Source organism: Hordeum vulgare, chromosome 2H (assembly GCF_904849725.1).
Source record: "Hordeum vulgare subsp. vulgare chromosome 2H, MorexV3_pseudomolecules_assembly, whole genome shotgun sequence".
Taxonomy (NCBI): Eukaryota; Viridiplantae; Streptophyta; class Magnoliopsida; order Poales; family Poaceae; genus Hordeum; species Hordeum vulgare.
The window spans coordinates 54,805,270-54,817,127 of NC_058519.1; the positions used below are offsets into that span (position 1 = coordinate 54,805,270).

At 47.3% G+C, this 11,858-nt stretch overlaps 1 protein-coding gene across 1 annotated transcript; it reads right to left on the minus strand.

The window, feature by feature from the left end:
• Positions 1-5,698: 5,698 nt before the first annotated feature.
• LOC123429536 (benzyl alcohol O-benzoyltransferase-like) lies at positions 5,699-7,570 on the minus strand. Its single transcript, XM_045113563.1, has one exon. It carries the CDS (start codon positions 7,197-7,199, stop codon positions 5,784-5,786), a length of 1,416 nt encoding a protein of 471 aa, XP_044969498.1. The 5' UTR covers positions 7,200-7,570; the 3' UTR covers positions 5,699-5,783.
• Positions 7,571-11,858: the final 4,288 nt, after the last annotated feature.

Here is an 11,858-nt window from a genome sequence, read left to right on the forward strand (position 1 = left end):
GTATCAGCCGCGAGTCTTCATACTTTCGAGGTAGACGCATATTTGCGCTACCTCGGCTATCGGCTTTGGGTATTTAGCCTGCTAGTTCTTCTTCGCCGTCGGAGGATCGACGACGAAGGGGGGCATGTTGATGGCATCGTGGGAGGGGTTGTCATTCTTCACATAGAAGAATCCCCTCTGCCACTGCTTGATGGAGTCCTGGAGTGGCATCTGGGGGAAGCCGCACTTCGTCCGATGATGCACCAGTGTCGCGTCGCACGGGGTTATCGAGCGAGGGCCCGTGAGCTTCTCTGTCTCGGTCTTGTCCGTTTTTATGGACTGTTGCTTGAAGAAGAAGAGACTTTGCCAAAGGTCGAGGCGGGGCTCGATCCCCAGAAACCCCTCGCACAGGACGACGAAGGAGGCGAGCTGAAGAATGGCGTTCGGCGCCAGATGATGCGGCTGCAAGCCAAAGAAAGTAAGGAAGTTGGCAAAGAAGTTGCTCGCCGGGAGCCCGAAGCCTCTATAGAAGTGTTCATCGAAGACAACTACTTCTCCCTCCCTCGGCCTCGGGGCGGTTTCGGCTCCGAGAATCCGCACGGCCACGAGGGAGGCCGAAGGCAGCATACGGCGATGGCGGAGAGCGTCGATATGGCCATAGCAAATGTTACTCCCAAGCCAGGCACCGTTGTGTTGGCCCTTCTTGGAGATGCCGCTTGACATGGCAGCGGGCGACGAGAGCTCGAGGGGGTTGGTGGCGATGGTCTGTGCGACAGCGTAGACAAAGACGAAGGCGAGTCTCTCTCTTTCTCTGGGCTCAGGGAAGGAGGGGGCGCAAGTGCGGGGTGAGAAGGGGGCGAATGGCCTCCTCGGTACCCCCGCACCCCATTTGAACCCCACGATGGATCGTGGGGAGGGGATCCGATGCGCACAGGACCCACCATCCCCGATTATTACGGGGACATTACGACTACCGAAACCCAACCATCGCGGAGTAAATTCGTAGAGGATCCTCCGCGCGGGGGCCGAGGAGGCGTCATGGCAGGACCCACGGCTCTGGCCCAGTCCCGTCATCTGAGCAAACCATCATCACGTCAGGCTGGGGCCTGGCACGTGGCGCAATCTGCGCGAGTTGCGACGAAGCCGAGGCATCTCTTGGAAGCCAGCGGGCTTCCGAGCCGGCGTCTCCTACCGCAGGCGGCGGCAGGAATTCAACAGCAAACAACTCAACCCGGCGAGGCCACCCGCTCCAAGGCGGCGGGCCTCCCCTACTTCAGGGACTACTGTCGGGGGGATAACCCCGGGGTAGGCTGATCGAGCCCACTCCTTTGCCTTCTACCATGAAGGAACAACATGAATCATTCTACAAAGCCCAATTCCCTCTGGCCGGCTAGGAAGCACCTGCCGGCTGGGGGCGAGACGACCAACTCTCTCGCCGGCCAGGAAGCTCCTGCCGGCTAGAGACGAAACAGTTACCTCCCTCTGGCCGTCTAGGCCAAGCCGGCCGGCTAGAGGCGAGGCGGTCGTGCCCAGGCTAGCTGGTTAAGCGACTAGCTGGCTCGTGAGCTCAAGTCACATCAGGTCGTAGGTCATGACGAGACCCTACGATTAAAGGTGGCTACGCGTAAACCAAGGTACTGGATTGGGGTGCACGACAGGTACAGTGTCGGCGGCCATGCCGCTGACCTCCTTCGGCTCCGATCCATCATCCTGCACAATGTCGGCCCGTCAAACTCCCACTCCATTACTGCACTTGGCGTGGGAACAGTGGAGACGCCCGTACTGACGGCCCATGACGAATCTTGCCGGACGACGCCGTACGTACCACACGTGTCCTGCGTCAACCTTACGCGAGAGCCGTACTGGCTAGCTGGCGGGTCCCACAGGCAGACGGGACCTCGCAGCCGACGGGCCCCTCCAACGACAAGACAAGACCCCCGTGGGCCCCCTGGCCAGCCGACGAGGTTTCCAGTCGGTCAACTCAGCACACACACACTCCATACAGGAGAGGTAGATGCGAGCCGGTTGCTCCTTCTTCCTCCTCCGCAGAACAGCTCCAGGAGCACATTGTAGCCTCATTGATACATTATACACTCCGACAGGATTAGGGGTGTTATCTCTATGGAGAGCCCTTAACCTGGGTACATTGTGTTCCATGCTTGTACCATCCTCGTCCCCAGCGCCCTCCGGTGTCACTTCGGTTTCCACCATCTTTAGCCTACCCATGGCTTATGTTGTGAGTAAACACCGACAATTTCTGGAAAGCATAAAGGGTTGTTTGAAAGGAGTTTTTCAAAGGAAAACCTGGATAGAGCTACTTGAACATTGAGCATCAAGATCTATAGAGATAGATCAAAACGCTAAATAGAACTTTCAGTGAAATGCATGCCTTGACAAGTTTTTGAAGGAGTTCAAAATAGATCAGCAAAGAAGGAGTTCTTGGCTATGTTGTAAGGTGTGAATTTGAGTAAGACTCAAAGCCCGACCATGGCATAAGAAAGAGAAAGGACGAAGGTCGTCCCCTATGCCTTAGCTGTAGGCTCTAAAGTATGCCATGTTGTGTATCGCACCTAATATGTGCCTTGCCATGAATCTGTCAAGGGGTACGAAAGTGATCCAGGAATGGATTACTGGACAACGGTCAAAAGTTATCCTTAGTAACTAGGGGACTAAGCAATTTTTCTCGATTATGGAGATGATGAAAGAGTTTGTTGTAAAGGGTTACGTCGATGCAAATTTTGAAACTAATCCGGATGGTTATGAGTAGTAAACCGGATTCATATAGTGGAGCAGTCATTTGGAATAGTTCCAAATGGCGGGTGGTAGCAGCATCTATAGGATGACATAGAGATTTGTAAAGCACACACGGATTTGAAAGGTTCATATCCGGATGGCTAAGGAGTTAGTTATGGGATCTTGTATTACGGAACGAGTAAAGAAACTTGCCGGTAACGAGATTGAACTAGGTATGGAGATACTGACGATCGAATCTCGGGCAAGTAACATACCGAAGGACAAAGGGAATGGTATACGGGATTATATGAATCCTTTTCATAGAGGTTCAACCGATAAGATCTTCGTAGAATATGTAGGATCTAATATGGACATCCAGGTCCCGCTATTGGATATTGACCGGAGAGTATCTCACGTCATGTCCGCATAGTTCTCGAACCCGCAGGGTCTGCACACTTAAGGTTCTGTGACGTTTCGCTATAGTTGAGTTATAAGTGCTGGTGACCGAAGTTTTGTTAGGAGTCTCGGATGAGATCTCGAACGTCACGAGGAGTTCCGGAATGGTCCAGAAACGAAGAATGATATATAGGAAGTTGATATTTGGATTCCGGAAGAATTTCGGGCATTGCCGGCAGTGTACCGGGAGTGACGAATGGGTACCGGGGGCCCACCAGGTGGGCCCATCACTCCCCAAGAGGTCCACATGGACTTGATGGTGGCGCAATAGCTCTTAGTGGGCTGACTAGTCAACCAAAGAAAGCATATGAGGTAAAAGTGGAAAAAACCAAAAGAGGTGGACAACTTGGGGAGGAGTCCTACTCCAAGTAGGATTGGAGGAGGACTCCTCCTCTCTAGCGTCGGCCGAGCCCAAGGAGGTTCTCCTTGGTGCTCAAGGCTAGCCCCTCCTTCCTCCTATATATACTAGAGGTTTTAGGGTTTTTGAGACACAATTTCAGCCACGTGCAACCCTCTCCTCTAATTCATAGTTCTTCCTCTAGATCGGATTTCTGCGGTGCTTAGGCGAAGCCCTGCAGGAATAGATCACCACCACCGCTGGTGCACCCTCACGCTGCCGTAGAACTCATCTACTTCCCCGTCTCTCTTGCTGGATCAAGAAGGTGGAGGTCGTCATTGAGCTATACGTGTGCTGATCCATTTGTTACTAGATCGGGACGGATCATGGGACGACGGTGATTTGAATCAAGAAGACGTTCCACTACATCAACTGCGTTTCTTAACGCTTCCCGCTTAGCGATCTACAAGGGTATGTAGACCGATCTCCCTCTCGTAGATGATCATCACCATGATAGGTCTTCGTGTGTGTAGGAAATTTTTTGTTTCCCATGCAACGTTCCCCAACAACCATGGGATCACTTGATTCCTCTCGGTAGACCCTATACGCTTTGTGTGTTGATCAACTTGATTCACTCTTTGACTTAGTCTTGATCATCCTTGTGTATTTATGACCAATCTTTTGGATAAAACCTTGAATACCACCTTGGTCATCATATAAACTCCTTGAAACCAAAAGATGAACTTCAAGTTCCTATGGACAAATCCTTCGGATATAACTTAAGGCAACCTTTAGTCCATAGGGATTGTCATCAATTACAAAAACCACATATGAAGAAATATGCTCTAACATCAGTCGTGCTATAGATCTCTAAGCACCTTCGAAAGACTGAGTCATCACGTCATCTTGAGATTGGCAAAGTCGCAACACACACCTTCATAGTCGATGAGAATGTCTCCTCCCACTGAACATACATCGTTAGAAGGTGTGAAAAAAATCTAGAGAAAATGTGAGCACCAGTGTCAACTCTAGGAATTGAGTTCTGGTGAGCTGGGATACCTTGGCATATCACAAAAATCGCTTTGCTCAATAGAAAGTAATAAGTGTTTGAGTGTGTCGGTGTGTAGGGTCCCAACCCTAGCCTCGCCACGGCCGAAAGCTCTCCTACGTGTCGCTGCCTCGCTCCCCCTCATCTTTCCAGTCCAACAGCCTTGTCGGCGGTAAGAGAAATGTGGACCCGTTCTTCTCTTTTTTTTCCTTAGGGTTTTGTTTTCTTGACGATAATGAGAAGGTGGCGGTGGTGATGGAGTGAGTAAGGTCTCTCCCTATCTCACCAACATAAAATCTAACGTCGATGAAGTGTCTAGGAGAGCTTGTGTCCTCAGATGTGTTTGGTTCGCTTCAAAGTTTAGTCTTGATAGTTCTTTTAGTGTAGATCTTGGTAATTGGTATGTTTTTCAAGAAGAGTTACTCGTTGATTATTGGAGTGACGACTATGACATCTTCTTCGTGTTGTTCTATGTCATGGTCTAATTTTTCTTCGACATGTACTACATGAGATGATAATTCAACCGATGTTGTTTCTGTGATTTCTAGATGTTGTCTCCGATGACAAGTAGCTATAAGCAGGGGTGTTTGTACATGTTCTTTTTCTTTATTTTACTGTTGGTTCAATGCAATTTAAAATCTTTGTCGGACAACGTGCAATCAAAGAAATAAGAAGGCTAGCATGATTTTTAATGTATTTTTTTATGGATCGTTCTATGTGCAGCGTACATGATGTAGTTTTCCTTGATGTTTATCAGATCTATCTGGCTGTATTTGTTAAAAAAAGATTGTATTGGCGTATCTTTGTATTTAGCGAACTAGAAGAGTGATTCACATATTTATACAACTAGATTTAAAATGAATTTGACATATTTTTGTTACGCACATTTAAATTTAGACAAAATTACCACGATTTGGCAGAATAAGTTGAACAAATTTTGAAAACAAATTTATTTGACTAGATAAGATAGGGAAAATCCGAATATTCTGAATGCACAATCAAATAATAAATCTAAATAACTCATATTCCATTGTTTGTTTATTACAATCACTCCTCTTCTGTTCTTTGGTATAGCCCAATTGACTGGCTCCATACGGCCATGCAAACAATGCCCGGGAGATGCATTGCGCCACGACCTCTCTGTCTAGCATAAGCACAGGAGTAGGCGATTCTTTTTTTCTCTTTCCATGTTGTGTACGCAGCCCAGCCCAGCCCAGCACCGCAGCGCTTCTACAGCTTTGCGATAGCGTGAGCAGGAACCAATGCCGACTTGCTGTTGTCCGCCGGTTCAGTGGCAGTCGGACCGGCGGTGACCGTGAGCCCCTTGGCCACCTCCACCTTTAGCCGCTCCAACGCCAGCACCGGTAACCTCGTCGGCACGATGACACCGACCTCGCCGGCCTCGTTCCTCCCCTCCAGATGAAACGTGGCAAGGATGATCGTCGCCGGCCCTCCGTACACCGGCCTGCCCCACCCGAAGTCCACCCCCAGCATCCCCGCCTGGGTCATGTCCGAGATGAGGTACGTCCGGGCCTTGGGGAACGCCGGCCTCCTGCGCGCCGCGTTGAAGCCGGCCACCGACTGCACGTACCCTTCCTGCTCCGCCCGCGCCTTGGCCTCCAGCAGCAGCCGCAGCGCCTCCCCGAGGGGCCTCCGGCACAGCTGCCCCGCCGGCGCGCACGCCGCCGCGAACGCGAACGAGTTGCCGTAGTAGCCCCTCGGCAAGCGGTGGCGGCTCCGGTTCCTCACCCGGCCGTTCACGAACATGTGCAGCCGGACCAGCTCGTCCGGCTCGTACCGCAGCGCGGCGGCGCGGCACCGCCACATGAAGGCGCCGATCAGGTCGAACCGCGACGCGGCGGAGCGCAGCGCCGGCGGGGCCTGGGACCGGAGCGCCTCGATCTCGCGATGCCCGAAGAAGAAGGTGTGCTGCGAGAAGGCGTCGGAGGAGGAGACCACGTCCTTCCCGGGGTCGGGGAGCGGCGCGTACTCCGCGTGGTCGTGCGTGATGGCCGGCGGCCAGCTCGCCGTGAGGAGCTCGCGCTGCCACACCGGCCGCACGGTCGGCGCGTCCGGCACGCCGCGGGCGAACTCCGTCAGCGCCGTCAGGAACTGCACGATCCCCTGGCCGTCGGCGATGCAGTGGCATATCTGGAACCCGAAGACGAAACCTCCGCACCTCAGCCGCGTCACCTGAACAAAGAGCAAAGGACGGTCGACGACAACGGCGGTGGCGCACTCCGGCTCGGGCAGCAGTTCATCGTAACACGGCACCGGCGGCGCCAGCGAGTCTCCGAAGTCGTCCATCCGGACATCGGCGTCCGCCTCGACGAACACGACCCCCTCGCCCGTGCACTCGACCACGAGCTTCCTCGTCGGCTGGAGCTCCCGGAAACGGCCGGCGAGAGGGTAGTAGTGCACGAGCGCCTCGGAGATCGCCGACTTGATGACCTTGGCCGGGTCAATGCCGGACTTGGAGGCGTCGCCGCGGTAGAAGAAGGCGCCGGAGCGGTAGAAGCGGAGGACCTCCTGGTCGTCGATGTCGGAGAGCACCTTGAACTCGTAGGGCGTGGGCCTCGCCGGCGCCACGAGCTCGCGCTCGCCCCGCCGGATGGACAGCGTAGTTAGTGCCCGTGCCACAGACATACTCGTATCTGCCTACGTAGAAACTTCACGTAGTGATAGTTCTTGGCAACTGTGTTTCAGCGAAATGGTTTCGCCATGCATGGTTCTACGTATATTATAGGCAGAAGCGGCGATGTGTGCGAGCTGGCAAACATTTTTCAACGATGAGTTTGAGACGGAGACTACAATTGGCACTTCTACATAGAAAATGGCTGTGTAGATACGGCGGTTTAACCGATGCTCGACGGTCGACATGCATTGGCGTACATGTTTCTTTTTTGTTAGTGTTTTGACAGTGAGCTGTGTATTTTCGTGGCAATTCGTATAAGGATCTTGTATCTTTTCGAAAGTCGAATTCCAGACTAATATTTCCTTGCAAACCAATTTATAATTGAATGGTTAGATGAACAATGATATCCCTTCAAGTTTCGATCCTTGTATTATTTTATATTTATTTCAGAATTTTCATCGATGCACATTCAATGAGAGGAGACGTTTCGTCGATGATGAAGCGTCAAGGTAATATGCCGGCTTACCTTTTTAAAGATACACATAAAAATAGAGCGTACGTTTGTGCGTTTACAGGGATGAGCATATGCGTGTTTATATGAACACTTGTGTATGTATTGTGTTTAAATTAATAATATTTCCTTAAGTGCTTACTCTGTTTGAAAATATAATTTTTGAAATATATTTACATCTGTATCTAGTATATAATGAAATCTATAAAAAAAATAAGTATATTGAGGAATGAAGGAACTAATTTATTACATGTACTGTGTTCTGGCATGTCGGGTTCTCCGGGCCATTTGTAAAAATTATTCTGGTTTTTCAATGTAAGCATGCGTGTTCGATCACGTACTCCGTTCGTTTTTATCTTTACGTATTACTGTATTAGTTTTGTCTCAAATCAGACTTTATAAACTTTGATCAAATTTTTATTAGAAACATATACAATATCTAATAAGTACCATTAAATTCATTATGAGTAATTTTTCACATCATCTATGGAAAATTCTATCCAGAAGCGTCGCATTCTCAACATCACGTGCGGCGGGTCATGCGTACATGCATACATGATATCATCAGATTTATTCTAAATGATCAACATTAAAAAAAATCTGTTAAACCGTTAATTCGATCGATGATCCGTTTTCGTCGTTGACTTTGTTTCGACAAAATCTTCAAAACTAGAATCCATCTTAATATGTTTCGACAATTTTTTTTTTTGCCCATACTTACCGTATTTGTTGCGCTTACTTGTAATATTAGTAAGTACTTATTTGTTTGATAAGAAATAACTTAATCACCAATTTTTTTAAAATTACGTATAAATTTGACATCTCGACATAATTAAAATGACAAACACAAACAACTTTTTTTAGGCGACTACGGACAAAAATATGACAACTCAACATATTTAAAACCGGTGGCCACAAGAAATCTTTTTTGATCATCGTTTGTAAATATGATAACTCGGCATAGTTAAACTAACAAGCATACAAAATAGTTTTTTGACAAAGTTGTATGTAAACTTGACAAGTTGGCATATTTAAATTGAAAAACACAACCCATGACATTTTTTATATCATATATAATGAAAACTGCTACAAGACTTTGTACGAAACAACATTAAAAAGTGTCAATCAAGTTATTTTTCTCAGGCAAATAAGTGGTTAATAATATGACAAGTGGTCGATATCATATCATCGATTGAATTAACGGTTTTGTAGATAAAACTTTTTGAATTTCAAACATTAATGAAAATATTGTTGACTTCATCCCATGCATGCATAGAAGAGAGAGGGGGGGAACTAGCCGTATTATGACAATACTTAGCTTACTTTTGAAGTAATGATAATACTTAACTTAGTAATATTAATGGATTATGGAGTTGCAATGCATGTGTACGGCAGCAGCCGCACGGAAGCGCCAAGGTGCGGCGCCGCTGCATAGTCCATCCCTATATAGATTTGTTATTGTAAATGTTTATACTATTTTTAGAGTAAATTCATTTTTTTTACCAAGATTGACCTTTGTGACAGGCATTACCCATATTTTGTAAAAATAATCTCAATTTATACCCTCATTGATGCATGTAGCCTGTTTATTTTGTTTTTTTCTTTCATTTTTTTGCACTTAAACGAACCAAATGGTACTGAGTGACAACCCATGCCCGGTTACGTGGCATTTAGGATGCGCATAGAAACATTGCATTTCATGAGTTTAATGCGTATTTGGAGTTTTGGAAACTAAAATGACTATTTTTTTCTTTAACCCTAAAGTCATTTGGAACTTAATTAATAGTCATATAAATATCCAGTGCACAAAAACCCTTTTGAAAAATTGCATATGGCAGGGGATTAATTTCCCTATAATATATATTTCCCTAGTTTTCTGGACAGAAGTACTTTTCACTATCAGGTAAAAGATGAAGACTATATACCAGATGCAGATTTTATTCCTCTTATGTGGAAGTACCATGATGATAGTCTGGACAGAGGTCATGACCGTGATGTCGAAGCAAGGGATGGTGATGCTAATAAAAAAAACTTGATAAGTCTCATATATGTGACCCCGCAAAAACAGAAGTCTCATATATGTGACACGAACACATATACTCCCTCCGTTCTTAAATATAAGTCTTTTAAGATATTTCACTAGGAGCCTACATACGAAACAAAATGAATGAATCTATAGTCTAAAGTATGTCTATATACATCCGTATGTAGTTCACTAGTGAAACCTTTTTAACGACTTATATTTAGGAACGGAAGGAATAATACATAACGTTTTTTATGATAACTTTAGTGATACGAGGATGGTAAATTTAGTTGTCAATCATGACAATCTTTTTTCGGTGGCAAGTTTTAGGGATTTTTTTGTATGACAACTTTATTTGTAGAAAACGACAGGGCCGAAATACTTCATGCCACACACATGTTACTTATCATTTGTGAATAAAAATTGCAAAGAATCTAAATTCGGAGGCTGTGAATCCTTCTCCAAACTCAAGTTCTAGTGCTGCGGTTCCTATACAGGCTACATCCCTGGTCGCGCCTTTATCTGAGCTGCCGCATTCGCGAGGCAAGAGAATAGCAGGCGCTAGCCCGCTTCAATGCACCTATCCCTGGTCGCACTCTTGGGCATTGCCGCTTCAATGGGACCCCGCCTCTTCAGAAACAGAATCCGTTCTGCTGCGTTGCATTGAAGCGGGCTCACCGTTCCTTTGCCTGGTATGACCGTGGCTTTTTAAGCCCTGCGTCGGCGACAAACAGATCCGAATTTGCCCTCCCGAGCACTGCACCGTCCTCCTTCTCCTCGTCGAGCCCTTCCTCCTCTTCGAGCCCAACGGTGATGCCGAAGTCCTGGTTCTACGTGCCGGCAGGTGGCGTCGGTAAAAGTTTTCCGTGAGACAGACCGTGGCGTCGTCGCCCTCACTCACCAGCAATGAAGGAGGACAGAAAGAATAAAGTGTGGAGAAACCTTCATCAGTAATCTCCAGGGCTCCGTGCCAGTAGCGCCACCCAACGCTAGCCACCAGCACATCCGTTTACGCAAAGCCTCTATGCTCACGGTTGAGCCCGGGCCAGTTCTTTTGGCGGCTTAAAAATAAGTTGTCTCCTCTCCAGCTTTTCTCATAAGCCTCCTCCCTTGTTCATTAGGGCTTTTGAAGTAGTTATGGGCTTACTAATTTAGAAGTCTCAACAAATTTTAAAATCGGCTTATTTTTTTAAGCCAGGGAGAGGCATCTTATTTCTTAAGCTGCCGAAAAGAACCGATCATTGATGTTGGATCTGATGCGTGATCCGCCCCGAGGTCTCGGTCGGGGGTTGGTTCCGGGGTCAAGGCCACTATAACGCCTAAGATGCGATCATATCCTTATTTTGGCTCGAGTGGCTCGATAGAGATAGAAGCGTATCTCGTCATTTTGCAAGAATGGATATCGCTATAAGTACATGTACTGAAGAGATGTGTATGTGAAATTGGCTTACACTCGCCACAAGCTACAACATGAACATCTCAATACAACAATACATTCAAACATCATGTAGAAGAGTAGAGTCCGACTACGGACGAAATCAAACAGTAAAAGAACGACGTCCATCCTTGCTATCCTAGGCTGCCCGCCGAGAACCCATCCTATGATCGAAGAAGAAGAAGAAGAAGAAGAAGAAGAAACTCCAAATAGAACAATCATCGCGCTCACGTCAAAGTATCGCTTTACCTGTACCTGCAACTGTTGTTGTAGTAATCTATGAGCCGCAAGAACTTAGCAAACTCATTTACAAAGGTATCAAGACCAGCAAAGTTTAATGGGTGAGATATGGTTAAGTGGTGAGGTTGTAGCAAGCACTAAGCATTTATTTGAGTGGCTAACTTACGAGTATAAGAATAAAAGGGGGTGATCTACGCATAAACGAACGTGAAGTAATAATTATCAAGAAATGATCCTGAGCACCTACTTGCGTCAAACATAACCTCGTTGTGTCCTCTCTCGGATACAGAACTCACGAGAAGAGACAATCAAGGTTACGCACCCAGTTGGCAAGTTTTAATTGAGTTTACTTCAAGTTTGCTATGACCGGGTGTTAAACAAAGTTTCCAAGTTGCCACATAACCGCGGCACGGCTTTCCGAAAGAGTTAACCCTGCAGGGTGCTCCAACTAGTCCATCACA

Excerpts from the sequence above, each read along its gene's own strand:
- LOC123429536 (XM_045113563.1), bottom strand. The coding sequence starts at position 7,199 with ATGTCTGTGGCACGGGCACTAACTACGCTGTCCATCCGGCGGGGCGAG.